The sequence below is a fragment of the Neomonachus schauinslandi genome, chromosome 8 (assembly GCF_002201575.2).
Source record: "Neomonachus schauinslandi chromosome 8, ASM220157v2, whole genome shotgun sequence".
NCBI classification, from domain to species: domain Eukaryota; kingdom Metazoa; phylum Chordata; class Mammalia; order Carnivora; family Phocidae; genus Neomonachus; species Neomonachus schauinslandi.
Window position 1 is genome coordinate 53,643,335 of NC_058410.1, and position 16,279 is coordinate 53,659,613.

The following is a 16,279-nucleotide window of genomic DNA, read 5'->3' on the forward strand; positions in this document are numbered from 1 at the left end:
TTTTTTTTGCTCTGCTACACCTTTGAAATCCAGTGTGTCCTTACACCTAGAGCACATCTTCATTTGGACTAGCCACATTTCCAGTCCTCGGTAGCCATGGGACTAATGGCTGCCATCAGGGGCAGTGTGGGGCTTTCTGGAGCACCTCGAGTCAGCCCTAGCACCCGCCCGTGTCCGGTGGAGCCACGGCCTACATCCTCAGTGAGCCTTTTCACTCTGTGGCTGGAATTTAGAAAGCAGGGAAACAGGAGATCCTCTGAACTTGGGTCTTTCGTAAGCCTTGATTTTCTCAGATAACATTACCCCCTCGGTCTGAAAGTGACTCAGTCGATGCTTTAAGATGCCTTCTGCCCACGTCGAGTTTTGGAGAAGTGCTCCCAGAGGGTATGCAGAAGGCCTGGCTGCTTCTAGCAACTGCAGACAAATAGAGAGGATGCCGTTTTCCATGATGTTAGGGAACAGTATCAGCTTAACCTTCCATTACCCAGAGCCAGGGTTGGGAGGGTAAGGGAATTTCTCATGGGTCTGGAAAATTAAGAAATAAATCAAGCAATAAATCAAGACTTTGTCTTTGTCTTTTCATTTAGTGGAATAGAAGATGAACTCAACTGAATTCAGTGAAGATGTAGAAGAAGGTAAAAAAAAAAAAGCTTTTTAAAAAATATTTTTAATTTAGTATTTTTTATTAGGTCATACACTACATGGTTCAAAAATAAAAAGTTACATAATGAAAAATCAATGAAAAGTCCCCTCCCACTCCTGGTTCCCAGCCCCCTCTGCCCATACACCTGCTCGAGGTGTCTTACGTATCTTCCCAGAGTTACTTTTCTAAAAGTATCATTTCAAAGATAGTATTTGTTTCTTTCTGTTTCCTGTCTTTCCACCCAAGAAGGAATTTAAAAACAGTTTTGAGCAAAAAGTTCTTGGAACGTGGTTTTATTGTATAGCACTAACACGGTAAGATAAAAATCGCTAGGTTTGGAAAGGGCAGTTTTATTGTGACTAGATTTTATATTATCTGAGTGATAGTGTCAGAGGGCAGCCCGCACACACCCCGTTGCTCAGGGAACCCTGCTAACCTCCGAGTGGCCCAGTGGTCTTTCCCGCTGAGCCCTGTTTCTTCTCTGCCACAGTTCTAAAAAATAACACTGTGAAAGTGGAGACAGAGGCCGAAGATGCTGCCCTGGACTGCTCGGTGAGCTCCAGGTCTTCCGAGAAGCACCCTCTGGACAGCGTCTTCACTGCCCTCCAGGATTCCAGCAAGCGAAAGCAGCCGGGCGGCGATGGCCAGCCTGACTCTGTCCCCAGCGTGAAGAGGCGGCGGCTGATTCCCGAGGTGAGGGCCCAGCCCCTTCCGCTGTTTGCTTGGGCTCTGACCCTCTGATTAGATGCTCTGTCTCTCTACTTGTGGGCATCCAGGCAACTGCTGGGCCCTTGGGAATGAGAAAGCTTTCATTGCAGCTCTCCTGTCTCTGGCTTAAAGTTCTAGGTGTCCTCTCTGAGTAGAATTCTTATATATGTCTGGATTCATTACGGGGCTAGGGGAGTCTTCACAATGCAACTGCTTTTGAGTTCTTTGTTTTGCTTTGCTCCACTCGATAGCAAGGGCTGTTAAGAAAAGCCTACTGCATTTTATGTAGTACAGGCTGTACACAGATTCCTGGAAAAGTTGAGGGTTGGGAGGTCTTTTCCTAAATCAAGCCCATCTTTTATATTAGGAGAACTTGCTCAGTGAATATTTTTGTAAAGAGAATTCTTTTGTAACATACCTGTTACCCCCCTAACCTACAAATTTTATGAATTTGCTTTATTTTTTTCGTCGCCTGCTGGTTAAATTGAACTTGACTAAATTTTTTTTTTTAAGATTTATTTATTTATTTGAGAGAGAGAGCATGAGCGGAAGGGTAGAGGGAGAGGGAGAGAGAAAGAATCCCAAGTGGACTCCACGCTGAGCGCGGAGCCTGACAGAGGGCCTGATTTCATGACCCTGAGATCACAACCTGAGCTGAAACCAGGAGTTGGATGCTTACCTGACTGTACCACCCAGGCGCCCCTGAACTTGGCTAAATTCTAAGAGAGAGAGACAACAGAACTGGATATGGTGGCCCCCTCTAGCAGCCTACAGTCTGGGTGGGAGACAAGACATGTATACAGAATGGTTAAGACCAAGGAGAGAGCGGCAGCTTTAGGACATCGGGTCTAGCCTGGGATGTTTCACCTCAGCCTTCCCACGGGCCAGCAGACTACACCTTAAATTCTTAGAAGGATATTTTCCCAAGCTCTCCAACATAGACAGACAGAGACACACAAGCTCTTTGGGGGACCCAGATAGGAATTCAATTTCTGCATGTCTGTCCAAAAGAGCCCACGTTTTCAGAGCTCATTATCATTAGCCAGAACACCATGGAGCATCAGTCTGGGACTCTGGGTTGTACTGTTTTTTTTTAAGATTTTATTTATTTATTTGACAGAGAGAGACACAGCGAGAGAGGGAACATAAGCAGGAGGAGTGGGAGAGGGAGAAGCAGGCTTCCCGCCGAGCAGGGAGCCCGATGTGGGGCTCGATCCCAGGACCCCGAGATCATGACCTGAGCTGAAGGCAGACGCTTAACGACTGAGCCACCCAGGCGCCCTATATGAGCTTTTTTTTTTTTTTTTTAAGATTTTTTTGTTTATTTATTTGAGAGAGAGAGAAAGAGAGAGAACACATGAGAGGGGATAGGGTCAGAGGACGAAGCAGACTCCCTGCTGAGCAGGGAGCCCGATGCGGGACTCGATGCAGGGACTCCAGGATCATGACCTGAGCCGAAGGCAGTCACTTAACCAACTGAGCCACCCAGGTGCCCATATATGACCATTTTAAATAAAGGGTTAATTACAGATATCCTGCCCTTGGCTCTGGGTGCTCTGGCTGCCCACCCCGGCTGCTTGCTGCACGCCCTGTGACCCTGGGGAGAGTATCATGTGTGGCTAGCAGGCTCCAGTGCAGTGAGAAATGATTGCAGACGAAATCTCAGACTTCCTCACTGCTGAGTGAGATCCATGCTGGGCGAATACAAGCTCTAAGGTGGTTAGTCGAAGAGCTTGTTTGAAAATCATGTAACCATTTTTTCTTAGGTTTTATTTTACACCACAATTTATTATGCTTTCCCCTAATGATCGCTAGATAGATGTTTTCCACTAACATGTTTAGTGCTGCAGGGACCATCCATGTACGTAAACCTAGTGCCCTCTGTGAGTGTTCCTGTGGGTTAGATGCCTAGAGGTTACCCTACAAGCATCGAGAAGCTTGAGAAGCACCGCTAAGTTCCTAATGGAACTCCTGAAAACGTTTTCTTATGTGTCACGTTACATTTCTACCTCGGATCCATTCTGTAGACTCGTTCAAGTGTGCAACTAAAGCCAAAGTTCCAGAAATGGGACACAAAATCCAGTGTATTGGTTCACTTTTGCTGTGGGACAAACCGTCCCGGATCTTAGCAGCTTAAAATGGCCGCCATTATATTTGTTTGCCGTTCTGTGGGTCAGCTGGTAGTTCCTGATGTGGCTAGGTGGTCTGGAATGGCCTCCCTCCTGTTTCTGGGGGCTCGGCTGCAGCTTCCCGTCCTGCGTGTCCTCGCCCCCAGGAGGCTAGTCCAGGCCTGTTCACGTAACACGGAAGCGTTCTAAGAGCACGAGAGGCCAAGCTCTGGGGCACAGACGCTCTTCACGCGTCTGCTTGCGTCACCTCGTTAGCTGGTGTCCCTCTGGTCAAAGCAGGTGACATGGGCCAGCCTGCCCGCAAGGGCCGTAAGAACAGGCTCCACCCCTGATGGTAGGAGCAACAAACTCACATTGCAGAGAGGCTTTCACACAAGGATGGGGCAGCTCTTGTGGTGGTTTTTATAAAGAGTTCCCCACGGTAAGGAACAACAGGCCCATCAGGAGGGAACTCTGACCAGTCTGCCTGGGTTGTGGCCTTTGTGGACAGTCTGAGGTGGTCCCCCTGTCTCCTTATGCAAATGGAGTCACTTTATCCTTTCATTCCATACAATTTTGTTGGAATGGCATCCCAGAGAAGGGAATGTCTTCGCATTCTTGGGGGCAGAGAGGGAAGGAGAAGGTTCTTATGATTTGTATTTTCGTTGAATCCTTCAGTATATGAAGCAAGTCAGAAAAAAACCTGGCCTTGGGCTGGAACTCCATTGAGGTTCGAGGTGGAGGGATTTCCCTGAGCATCCCGTGAACGATGTGTGAAGGTTTCGGATGCCTCCCAGTTTGGTGAGGCAGCAAGCTTCAGCTGGGACCTCAGGCATCATCCTGGAATTCTGACACATTTGGAGAATACTGACACCAAAATGTATTTGAATATTTCTGACATCACTTGTCCAACTTACATATTCTAACTGGGCAGGTATGTTTACTTTTCAATAGAGTGGAGACAGCAGGCAGTTCTAACCTGTTAGATTTTAGACTGGAGAAGACAGGTTAAGTCCTGGATTTTGTTTTGGGTGTTTTACTAGTTTTGTTTATTCTCCTTACTGTATATAAAATGAGGTTGATATCCATGCACCCCTTCCTGTTCTGTAAAAAGAATATATGGAAGTATGAACCTTTTCAAATTCTTGAGCTCCTTGTAGAAAGGTGTCATGTGAATTCAAGGCAGTATTTCCTTTTAAAAGTCTCTGTAAGTTGATGTGTCAGTAAATCAACAGCCTCGTAGTACCCTGGGGATTTTAGAACAATCCATCAGTTTTATGAAATTATAGTATATGTTGATTTTTCAAAATGGCACTAGTCTTAATTCACAGTGAATAGTCCTTTATCCTTCTCCCCCTGAGTTTTCTCTGATCCTTCTTACAGACAAGGCAGCAGGGGTGGTGGTTGGGGCAGGGGGACATATGCAGCTTTTTTGCCAGAGTGAGACAAGAGGATCCAGGAGGCCGAAACAAGTGATCATCCAAAAAAGTGGAAAGGAAGTTCATGAACAGTGACTGAGTGCCTGCTTGACAAATGGCACCATTCCTTATTTAATCCAAATGACAAACCAGTGATGAGAGAATTAATAGCTCTACCAGACAGATGAGTCAATTCCAGCATGGAAGTTGGAGCACCAGGATGCCAGTGGGCAGCCTTGTTCCTGGTGCAAAGTATCAGGAGTGGACTGGGATCACTCACTCCCTGCATCTGGGGAGGCGAGCCCCACCTTCTCTGATCCAGCCCGGAGGAATAGTAAATAGTTAACCTGGGAGTCAGATGGGGAGAGTTCACCTGGGGCCTTTGGCCGATTATCTGACCTCCCAGACTCTCAAGTTCCCCCGCGGTGATGAGAGAGAATTCTGCTCATCTCATTGGTTTCTTGTGTGCGAGGGAGCCCGGCACAGGGCCTGCCCCATGTCAGCCCTCAGAACTGCCTCGCAACCCCCATCTCCAGTTCCCACCTCTTGTGGTCAGCATTCACCTGCCTCCACATTCATCACAACGAAAATGGCATGGAATTGCCAAGGGAGACCATCTGGCACCCTTTAGGATACCCCAGGTTGAGCGCCCTTGATTCTGAACACCATCCAAGTCAGAACAGAGACCACCTTTCATCTTCTCCCCCAAGCCCAAGGAACGGGGAGGAGGATGAAGGGTGGGGGGTGGGATCCGAATGGTGGCCCTGATGTCAAAGGTACATCATATTCCAACTCCTGTCAGTGCTGACGACTTGTTCATAGTGTCGTTTAGTACAATATTTAGAAGACACATAAAACCTCCCTCAAAAAACCTAACAAAAGGCTGTGTAAAGACTTACTTGGCACCTCCACGGGAAAAGGCTTCATAGCCAAATACAGCAGATGTGGGAGGTGAGTAGCCAAAATTTTTATTGGTAATCATCTTTTTGTTCATGGAAGTGGGGGCAATACTCAAGAGCTGTATGCCAGGCAGGAGTTAGCTTTGTTCTCCTGGGGTTTTTCGTGTCTTTGTTTGTTTTTAATTCTAAAGTGTCACCGTGTTTTGTTTTTCCAGTTGGAGGATGGAAATGTCATCTCACTCACTCAGTGCAAACATAGTGAATACCTCCTAGGTGGCGGTGTCTCTGGTACCAGCTGGAGAGTCACAATAATTTCCGTGACAACCATAGCAGAATAGGTCGTGTGCAATTCCCATTTTAACGAGGCTCAGAGAAGTTAGTGCTCCCGAGCCTGCTCGATTTGAGACTGCAGTTAAACACCGTGCTGGTGGCCCTGAGGGCTGCAGGGGGTGTTTGTAAGATGTGGAGAGGAGTCTGTGAAGCTCTCCTGCCCTGAGAGTTCTCCATCTCTTCTGGCTTCTCTCTTCTCCACTGTGATTGCTTTATCTCCCAGATTCTTCTTCAGGCATCACAGCAGTTTCTTCATCCATTAACAGTGTAAGGATGACCCACAGGGTGAAAGCCATGAGGTCAGAGACTGTCTAGCTCCTTCCCTGGGTCCCCAGAGCCTTGCCCAGAGCCTGCCAGCTGTGAGGCGTTCCGTTTACTGACTCTGTGTGGTAGAGAGCCCTTGCAGACCTTACTGCTACCGGTTATCTGGTCATTTGGTGATGGTGATGATGGAGAGAACCATTCTGCTGAGGAGGAAGAAGGTAAGCACTGCGTCTGCCTTGATTATTGATGTGGGAGCAGGAGGCAGAGGCGTGCCAGCCCCCCCGGAGCCGACTCACAGGGTCTGCCCTCAATGCCACATTAACTCTCCACCGTCTACTCTCTGGAAGGCATGCTGCTTTCTTGGTGTTCCAGTTTGCTGCTTCTCTGGGCACCATTTAGCCACTCATCATTTGTCGAACTGCATTCAGCCACTGCTGGGATTTGAAGTCGCGAGGAAGATGTTTAATGCTTGAAGCATCCCCATGGTGGCCCAGTCCCTGGGATGTAGCTGGGCACGGACCCGGGGCATCTCCCCTAAGTGGTCTCCTTACCCTGACTGGTAGCCCTACATCAACCTCTCTGTGTCCACATTCCCCAGCGAGAGAGGTGGGCGTTCCCTCTGGAGCCTGAGGGTGCTAGCCGGAGAAGGAGGTGCCCGGCTGAGCCCAGGAAGGAGGCTGGCACCGCCGTCCTGAGCTCCACGGCAGCGTTCCCGGTTCCCGTGTGGCTGGAAGATGAGCCTCGGAGAACTGGCAGTGGTGTCAGCCAGACACCCGGTGCCAAGGAGCACAGATTTAAAGATTTCGTGATACTCCTAGACAGCTGAGCAGAGATTTTATCAGCAGCAGCAAATGCCGCCAGCCGGTTGTCACCTTGCCAGAGTTGGTGCAGTTCATTGGGACGCCGAGTTGACAGGACACCAGTGTGGGGCTGTCTAAGAACCTGCCCTTTGGTGCACGTGTTGTGTTGTGTGTTGAATTGTGTATCTAAGGCCTCTGGGAGTGAGGAATGTTGCCCTCTACTGGGACGCTAACTTAATTTTTTATTCCAGCAAGTTAGCCAAAATGTTTCTGTTTGGTGGCAGTGTTTCTAACATGCTTAGTAGAAACTGAAATATTTTTATTAATGATCTTGAACAGTGAGTTATAGAGGGGATTTCCAGTTCTCATAGACCTTGGCCTTCTGCCTGCTGTAGGAGTGCAGTGACTTCTCTTTGTTACTGGTATCAGACAATTCACCCAGAACATGTTTCCTGGATTTACTCTCTATACTGGGTATTAACTAGGGCAGACCTCTCTCTAGAATGCAGTACTTTTGCTGCATTGCATGTGAGTTTCTGGTGACCTCTGCACAGAATCTTACTTTATGATGTGGAATCACTTGTAAAGCAAAGACCCTTGTTCTAAAAAGACTCCTAATGTATTTATGATTTTTTTTTTTAATGATTGCCATTAGAAACTCAAATTCCTCTATATTGGTAATATGGTAATACCATGGAATCATGGTAATCTCATGGTCCACAGAACTTGCAAAATTATTTTGGTGTAATTGAACTTAATGGTGAGTGAGTTGCTAAAATTTAATTTACAGCCTACAGAAATTAGCAGATAAGGCACTTTGAATTTATTAGGGCAGTGTTTTTCTTTTTTTCTTTTTTAAAAGATTTTATTTATTGGGGCACCTGGGTGGCTCAGTCGGTTAAGTGGCTGCCTTCGGCTCAGGTCATGATCCCAGAGTCCTGGGATCGAGTCCCACATCGGGCTCCCTGCTCAGCGGGGAGCCTGCTTCTCCCTCTAACCATTCCCCTGCTTGTGCTCTCTCTCTGTCTCAAATAAATTAATTTAAAAAAAAAGATTTTATTTATTTATTTGACAGAGTAAGAGACAGCAAGCATGAGTTGGGGGAGGGCAGAGGGAGAGGGAGAAGCAGACTCCCTGCTGAGCAGGGAGCCCGATATGGGGCTCGATCCCAGGATCCTGGGATCATGACCAGAGCCAAAGGCAGACACTTAACCGACTGAGCCACCCAGGTGCTCCCTAGGGCAGTGCTTTTCAACAGTGACCCACAGTTATAAATCCACCTGATGGTGAACTACAGCTCACATATGGATTTGTATGCAGACAAAGAGAAACAAAACTTTCCCAAATTTACATACCATATGCAGTGCACCCTGATATTTTATATTCTCTCGTTTTCCCTCCTCCCTGCCTTTTTTTCCTTCTTCTGCCTTCCCTTCTTTCTTTCTTCTTATGCTGCTTATGACCCACCAAATCAGCTTCATCATTTACTAATGGGTCATGATCCATAGTTCCAAACATACCATGTTGGGGTAAAGATTTTCATCTCCATCCCTTCCTTTCTCCAAGTTTCTGATGTGTGTGTGTGTGTAGTCCTCCCTGCCTCCCTCCCTTCATAATCCTCTGCTTTCTGCCAGTTAGCAGAACAAAAGGACTGTAAAGAACTTAAAACCCCACCTTCAGCTCAGTTGTCCAGTACTCCCCCCTACTCCCAGCCTTCAGGGCAAACAGACCTCTAAGAAGTGCCTTCTGAGTGACCTACCCTGGTGCATTGCAGGGAAGTCCTCTTGTTTACTGGCTGAGAGTAATCTTTACAACTAGTTTAATAAAAGGCCCCCTTGTAGTACCTCTGCTCTGGCTTGGGAATAGCATTGCTTAATAATAATACAATTCTCTTAGTTGTTTTTTTTTTTAAGATTTTATTTATTTATTTGACAGAGAGAGCAAGAGCAGGAACACAAGCAGGGGGAGTGGGAGAGGGAGAAGCAGGCTTCCCGCCGAGCAGGGAGCCCGATGCGGGGCTCGATCCCAGGACCCCGGGATCACGACCCGAGCCGAAGGCAGACGCTTAACCATCTGAGCCACCCAGGCGCCCCAATAATAATTATATTCTAACAGTGAATATTTATTAAGCACTTACTAAGATTCAGACAGGGCTCAGTGCTTTCTGCACATTATCTCATTAAGTCTTCATAACTACCCTGTGAGACCTGCCATCATTTATCCCTGAGTTTCTAGAAGCCGAGGCATGAAAAATCATTTGATTTGGCCAAGGTCACAGAAGACAGCCTGAGCTGAGATCTTATCCACGCTTTTATACCTCTCTACAGACATGTTATTCATGAAGCTAGTGGCCTTTCCAGACGGCTCCTTTTTCTGAAGCATAGATTTGAGAATGGCAGAACACCTTGCCCTGCTTTAACCATCCTTGCGTCTGGTTGACACACATTCATTGAGCAATTCTGTATCCCAGGCACTGTGCAAGGTACTGGGTGGGGGCAGACTCAGGAATGACCTGTTCCCATCATGGGAACAGTCATACAGTGTGATGAGGATGCGATGAGGATGCAGGCAGCTGGGTGAGGAGACCCCAGGAGGGGGAGGGTCAGGTGGCAGGCCATTCATGGTAGGCTTCTCCCACGCCAGCAGGCCCCTGGTCCTCTGTCCTTGAGAAGCATGGGGTGCGTAGGAGGAGGGCCAGGTGCCTCTGAATCGTCATCAGCTTATACAGACAAACCCTGAGGAAAGTATTGGCCAGCTCCATGGGATCATTAAAACACTTCTAAGAATTCCTCTATCTTCAGGTTCTTACAGAATAAAGTAGTTTTTCTTTAGCGTGGTTGTTATCAACAGTGAGGCAGGAGAAAAATTAACCTCTCTCTATGTGAGTCATATTATTCCATTATCTAAAAGAGAGGGTCCAGGAAGTAATTCATTAATTTAAAATATGAAATGAAATATAACATGTGGGTGGTTGAGAAAGATCAAAGTCTTACATGTTTATGTGGCCTCATGCTCTGTTTTCACCTGGACGTACATATTACTCACCTGCCATTAAAAATCTAGCTTCTTGAGCTTGTCTTTTCTCCCTACCCTTTTTAGGCTACAAGAGAAAAACATGTCATACTGTTTTGTCTGGCATTAGTTATCTGAAGACTTACAGGTGACATTGAACCTGCCTGGATGAGGCAAGCTGAGAGGAGACACAGTCTTCCAGGCATTGGCCACTGAGAGAGGACCCACAGCACCTGGGAGCTTGTTAGAAAGGCAGGCTCAGGGGCACCAGGCTGGCTCAGTCAGAAGAGCATGCAACTCTTGATCTCAGGGTCATGAGTTTGAGCCCCACATTGGTTGTTGAGATTACTAAAAAAAAAATAAACTTAAAAAAAAAAGAAAAGAAATGCAGGCTCAGGGACCAGAATCTGCATTCTAACAAGATCCCAGGTGATTCATATGTATATTAGAGTTTCAGAAGCACTGTCCTTGGCCACCTTACACCAGCCATACTTTCCCCGGGTGTGGAAGCATCCAAAGGATGCCCTTTGTTCTTACCAATTCTGCAGTTGCCCACGGTGCACACCTGTCAGTAAAAGCAAATTGTGCTTCAGCCCCGTGTGTTCATTCCCCTGACACCCACCAGTGCTCACCAATTAGCTCTTCTGCTTAATTAAACCCTCAAAAATATATTCCAATAAGTCTGGGTCAAATTTAACATTTGTCAAAACCAGCTTTATGAAGTTGGGACTGAAATACAATGAATGGCACAGTATTTAAAGTATAGCATTTCATAAGTTCTGACGTCTGTATATATCAGTGAGGCCATCACCACGATCAAGATAATAAACATGGGGCGCCTGGGTGGCTCAGTCGTTGGGTGTCTGCCTTCGGCTCAGGTCATGATCCCGGGGTCCTGGGATCAAGCCCGCATCAGGTTCCCTGCTCTGCGGGGGGCCTGCTTCTCCCTCTCCCCCTCCCCCTGCTTGTGTTCCCTCTCTTGCTGTCGCTGTCAAATAAATAAATAAATAAAATCTTAAAAAAAAAAATATATATATATAATAAACATGAGTCACCAAGTACCATAAAGTTTCCATGTGCCCCTTTGTGTCCTTCCTCCACCACCAGGTAACCCCACTATCGATAAGTTTGTATTTTATATGAATGGAATCCTACAGTATGGCCTCTTTTTTTGTTTGTCTGGCTTCTTTTAGCATAATTATTTTTAGACTCCTCGTGAGTACTGTGTGTGTATCAGTTCTATTGCTGAGTAGTATTCCATCATATGCATATAAGACAGTATACTTGCTGATAATATTTTGGGTTGTTTCCACCTTTGGCTAGTTACAGATGGGGCTACCATGAGCATTTGTGTATAAGTCTTTGGATGATCATGTGCTTTCCATTTGCTTGGTAAATAAATATCTAGGAATGGAATACCAGGATCACATGGTCTGTGTATATTTAACTTTTTAAGAAACTACCAGCTGTGGGATGCCTGGGTGGCTCCGTCGGTTAAGCGTCTGCCTTCGGCTCAGGTCATGATCCCAGGGTCCTGGGATCGAGTCCCATCGGGACTCCTTGCTCAGCAGGGAGCCTGCTTCTCCCTCTGCTGCTCTTCCTGCTTGTGCTGTCTCTCACTATGTCAAATAAATAAATAAAATTAAAAAAAAAAACAAAACTACCAGCTGTTTTCCAAAGTAGTTACACCATTTTATATCCCCACCAGCAATGTGTGAGAGTTTCGATGGCCTTCACATCTCCAACACTGGGTATTGTCTTTGTGTTTGTACCCATTCTGGTAGGGATGATGAGGTATCTCTCAGTGGGCTTTAATTTGCAGGTTATTAATAAGCATCTCATTTATTTATTTATTTATTTATTTAGACAGAGAGCGAGAGAGAGGGAGAGAGAGAGAGCACAAGCAGAGGGAGGAGAAGCAGACTTCCCGCTGAGCAGGGAGCCCGATGTGGGGCTCAATCCCAGGACCCTGGGATCATGACCTGAGCTGAAGGCAGACGTTACTTAACCGACTAAGCCACCCTGGCGCTCCTATCTATTTTTTCTCTTATGGATTATGCTTGTGGTGTCATATCTAAGAAATATTTGCCTAAACCAAGGTCATAAGGGATTTCTCTTATGTTTTCTTCTAGAAGTGTTAGAATTTTATAGTTTTTTTTTTTTTAAGATTTTATTTATTTGACAGAGACAGTGAGAGCAGGAACACAAGCAGGGGGAGTGGGAGAGGGAGAAGCAGGCTTCCTGCTGAGCAGGGAGCTGGATGCGGGGCTCGATCCCAGGACCCTGGGATCATGACCTGAGCCGAAAGCAGACGCTTAATGACTGAGCCGCCCAGGCGCCTCTAGAAGTGTTAGAATTTTAAGTTAGGTTTTATATTTATGTCCACAATCCATGTTGAGTTAATTTCTTTATGTGGTACGCATAGGATGGAAATTTTTGTTGTTTGGTTTTGCATATCTGTATCCAGTTGTTCCAGCATCATTTGTGGAAAAGATGATCTTCATTGAATTGCCTTTGAGCCTGTGTTGAAAATCACTTGGCCATATGTACATAAATAAGCCTCTTGAAATGTTCAGGGCCTGGCAACAGGGGAAACCACTGGTGAAAGCAACGAGAACTCTGGGTTCTCAGATGGCCAAGGTTGATTGCTATCTGGTGGTGGTGCTGGGACTCAAGCTTTGGGGTCTTTAAAGGGGATCTTGAGCTTGCCGTGCGAGTCCAGTAGAGTGGACTTGCAGAGTGTGTGTGCCATCCTTGGGTGAGCTGAGGAGATAGTCCCTGAAATGAGTTTGGTAGAGTTCAAGTCCCTCCCTGTCCTTTGTTGAGCAAGGCTGAGAGTGCATGGCATTACCCTTGTAGATGCATAGGAGAGGCAGGAATACATTACATCCAGTGGCCGCCTTCAGACCCTGGGGCGTAATTGTCTCCTGCAGCTCTTTGAGAAACCTGGGGCCCCCATACCTCATGCAGTCTACAGTTGCACGAGCTCTGGGACGTTCTGGGCCGGCTCTTTTCTAGTTTGAGATAAGAGGTCACTCTGGGCAGCAGTAGGGGTGCAGCAGACCCCCATTCTTCTGTGCTCACCACCGTGCGCCTCAGGAGCTGCCTGGTCTCCTCGAGGCTGCAGACTGGCAGACACACTGCTGTCTTCCCGAGCTGCTGTGGGCAGGACTCCCGATCCCCGTCTGAGATCAGCCGGAGGCCCAGGTCAGTGAGGTGCCTGCCGTGCCCGGGGCAGGGCCACCGCGGGGGCTCCTTCCACCGTGGGGTCTCTCTCGCATCCCTGGCAGGGTGGTTGTCCTGCAGGACGGGGGAGCCTTCCCGAAGGTCGGGCCGAGCCTTGCTCGGGGAGGGGGAAGAGGGAGCTGTTGTGGCGCGGGCATGTGGGTTTGGGTCAGCTGTGCGTTCCCGGCCTGGCAGAGTGACTCCGGGGCGAGGAAAGTGGCTCCTCACAAACTGCCGAGGTGGACCCTGGCACCACCGTGTGTCTCCGGCCCCTGTGTAGTGTAGTGAATGCGAAGAGCCTAACACACTGTTTGTTTTCCAGGCCCTCCTAGCAGGCATGCGGAACCGGGAGAACAGCTCGCCCTGCCAGGGCAACGGGGAGCAGGCCGGCAGGGGCAAGAGCCTGGGCTCGGCGTGGCCCGGCGAGGAGGAGCCCTGCAACGATGGGAGCACGCCGTCCTACAAGAAGCCTCTGTATGGCATCTCGCACAAGATCATGGAGAAGAAGAACCCTCCCGCCGGCGACGTGCTCAGCACGTACGAGCTCTTCGACAAGGCCAACTCCAGCAACAGCCCATCGCCGCTGCGGCTCCTGAACGAGCCCCAGAAGCGGGACTGCGGCGGCGCCGCGGCCGCCACCGACGCTGACCCCAACATCTACTTTCTGATCCAGAAGATGTTCTACATGCTCAACACGCTCTCTTCCAACATGTCGCAGCTGCACAGCAAGGTGGACCTGCTCTCCCTGGAGGTGAGCCGCATCAAGAAGCAGGTGAGCCCCACCGAGATGGTGGCCAAGTTCCAGCCGCCCCCCGAGTACCAGCTCACGGCGGCGGAGCTCAAGCAGATCGTGGACCAGAGCCTGTCGGGCGGCGACCTGGCCTGCCGCCTGCTGGTGCAGCTCTTCCCCGAGCTCTTCAGCGACGTGGACTTCTCGCGCGGCTGCAGCGCGTGCGGCTTCGCGGCCAAGCGGAAGCTGGAGTCGCTGCACCTGCAGCTCATCCGCAACTACGTGGAGGTCTACTACCCCTCGGTGAAGGACACGGCCGTGTGGCAGGCCGAGTGTCTGCCCCAGCTGAACGACTTCTTCAGCCGCTTCTGGGCCCAGCGGGAGATGGAGGACAGCCAGCCCGGCGGCCAGGTGGCCGGCTTCTTCGAGGCCGAGCAGGTGGACGCCAGCCACTTCCTGGACAGCAAGGACCAGGAGGAGGCCCTGTCCCTGGACCGGAGCAGCACCATCGCCTCAGACCACGTGGTGGACACGCAGGACCTCACCGAGTTCCTGGACGAAGCGTCGTCCCCCGGCGAGTTCGCCGTCTTCCTCCTCCACCGGCTCTTCCCCGAGCTCTTCGACCACCGGAAGCTGGGCGAGCAGTACAGCTGCTACGGGGACGGCGGCAAGCAGGGGCTGGACCCGCAGCGGCTGCAGATCATCCGCAACTACACGGAGATCTACTTCCCCGACATGCAGGAGGAGGAGGCCTGGCTGCAGCAGTGCGCCCAGCGCCTCAACGACGAGCTCGAGGGCCTGGCGCTGGACGGCGGCAGCGAGGGCGAGCCCGCGCGCGACGACTGCTACGACTCCTCCAGCCTGCCCGACGACGTCTCCGTGGTCAAGGTGGAAGACAGCTTCGAGGGCGAGCGGCCGGGCCGGCGCTCCAAGAAGATCTGGCTGGTGCCCATCGACTTCGACAAGCTGGAGATCCCGCAGCCCGACTTCGAGGTGCCGGGCGCCGACTGCCTGCTGAGCAAGGAGCAGCTGCGCAGCATCTACGAGAGCAGCCTGTCCATCGGCAACTTCGCCTCGCGCCTGCTGGTGCACCTCTTCCCCGAGCTCTTCACGCCCGACAACCTGCGCAAGCAGTACAACTGCAGCGGCTCCCTGGGCAAGAAGCAGCTGGACCCGTCCCGCATCAGGCTCATCCGCCACTACGTGCAGCTGCTGTACCCGCGCGCCAAGAACGACCGCGTCTGGACGCTGGAGTTCGTGGGCAAGCTGGACGAGCGCTGCCGGCGCCGCGACACGGAGCAGCGGCGCTCCTACCAGCAGCAGCGCAAGGTCCACGTGCCGGGCCCCGAGTGCCGGGACCTGACGAGCTATGCGGTCAACCCCGAGAGGTTCCGAGAGGAATTCGAGGGGCCCCCGCTGCCCCCCGAAAGAAGCAGCAAGGACTTCTGCAAGATCCCCCTGGACGAGCTGGTGGTTCCCTCGCCCGACTTCCCGGTGCCTTCGCCGTACCTGCTGTCGGACAAGGAGGTGCGCGAGATCGTGCAGCAGAGCCTGTCGGTGGGCAACTTCGCCGCCCGGCTCCTGGTCAGGCTCTTCCCGGAACTCTTCACTGCCGAGAACCTGCGGCTGCAGTACAACCACTCGGGCGCCTGCAACAAGAAGCAGCTGGACCCCACGCGCCTGAGGCTCATCCGGCATTACGTGGAGGCCGTGTACCCGGTGGAGAAGATGGAGGAGGTGTGGCACTACGAGTGTATCCCGAGCATCGACGAGCGGTGCCGCCGCCCCAACAGGAAAAAATGCGACATCCTGAAGAAAGCCAAGAAGGTGGAGAAGTGATGGGCGCGCCGGGGACTGAGCGTTCTGGCGGAGCGCGCCCGCGGGATCCACAGACACGCACCTTACGTCGGTGGGGAGTGGCTCACTGCATTTGCACACGTCGACACCACCCAGCCACAGGAAAGGAGCCTTGCGTTTGGTCTCTCCCACTCACGACTTTCAGTCCTGTGTCCCAGGGGTGCAGCCAGAGTCCGGGAGAGCGGAGCCGTGAGAGCAGAGAGGCCTCAGGAGTAGGGCGTTCTCTCCCTGGCTGTGTCCCGTCCCCCGCCCCCCCCCCCCCCCCCCCCCCCCCCCCCCCCCCCC

General features: G+C 50.4%; 1 protein-coding gene across 1 annotated transcript; it reads left to right on the forward strand.

The window, feature by feature from the left end:
- The first annotated feature begins 526 nt into the window (after positions 1 to 526).
- Positions 527 to 15,976, forward strand: BEND3 (BEN domain containing 3). The gene is made up of 3 exons (XM_021693588.2): positions 527 to 635; positions 1,134 to 1,336; positions 13,730 to 15,976. The coding sequence occupies exons 1-3, from the start codon at positions 599 to 601 to the stop codon at positions 15,974 to 15,976; spliced, it is 2,487 nt and encodes an 828-aa protein (XP_021549263.1). The 5' UTR covers positions 527 to 598.
- Positions 15,977 to 16,279: the final 303 nt, after the last annotated feature.

What these genes read in the sequence shown, in the direction of transcription:
- BEND3 (XM_021693588.2), top strand. Translation starts at nt 599, where the DNA reads ATGAACTCAACTGAATTCAGTGAAGATGTAGAAGAAG. An exon ending in CAGTGAAGATGTAGAAGAAG is followed by an intron (nt 636 to 1,133) that starts GTAAAAAAAAAA and finishes TCTCTGCCACAG; the next exon opens with TTCTAAAAAATAACACTGTG. An exon ending in GGCGGCGGCTGATTCCCGAG is followed by an intron (nt 1,337 to 13,729) that starts GTGAGGGCCCAG and finishes TTTGTTTTCCAG; the next exon opens with GCCCTCCTAGCAGGCATGCG.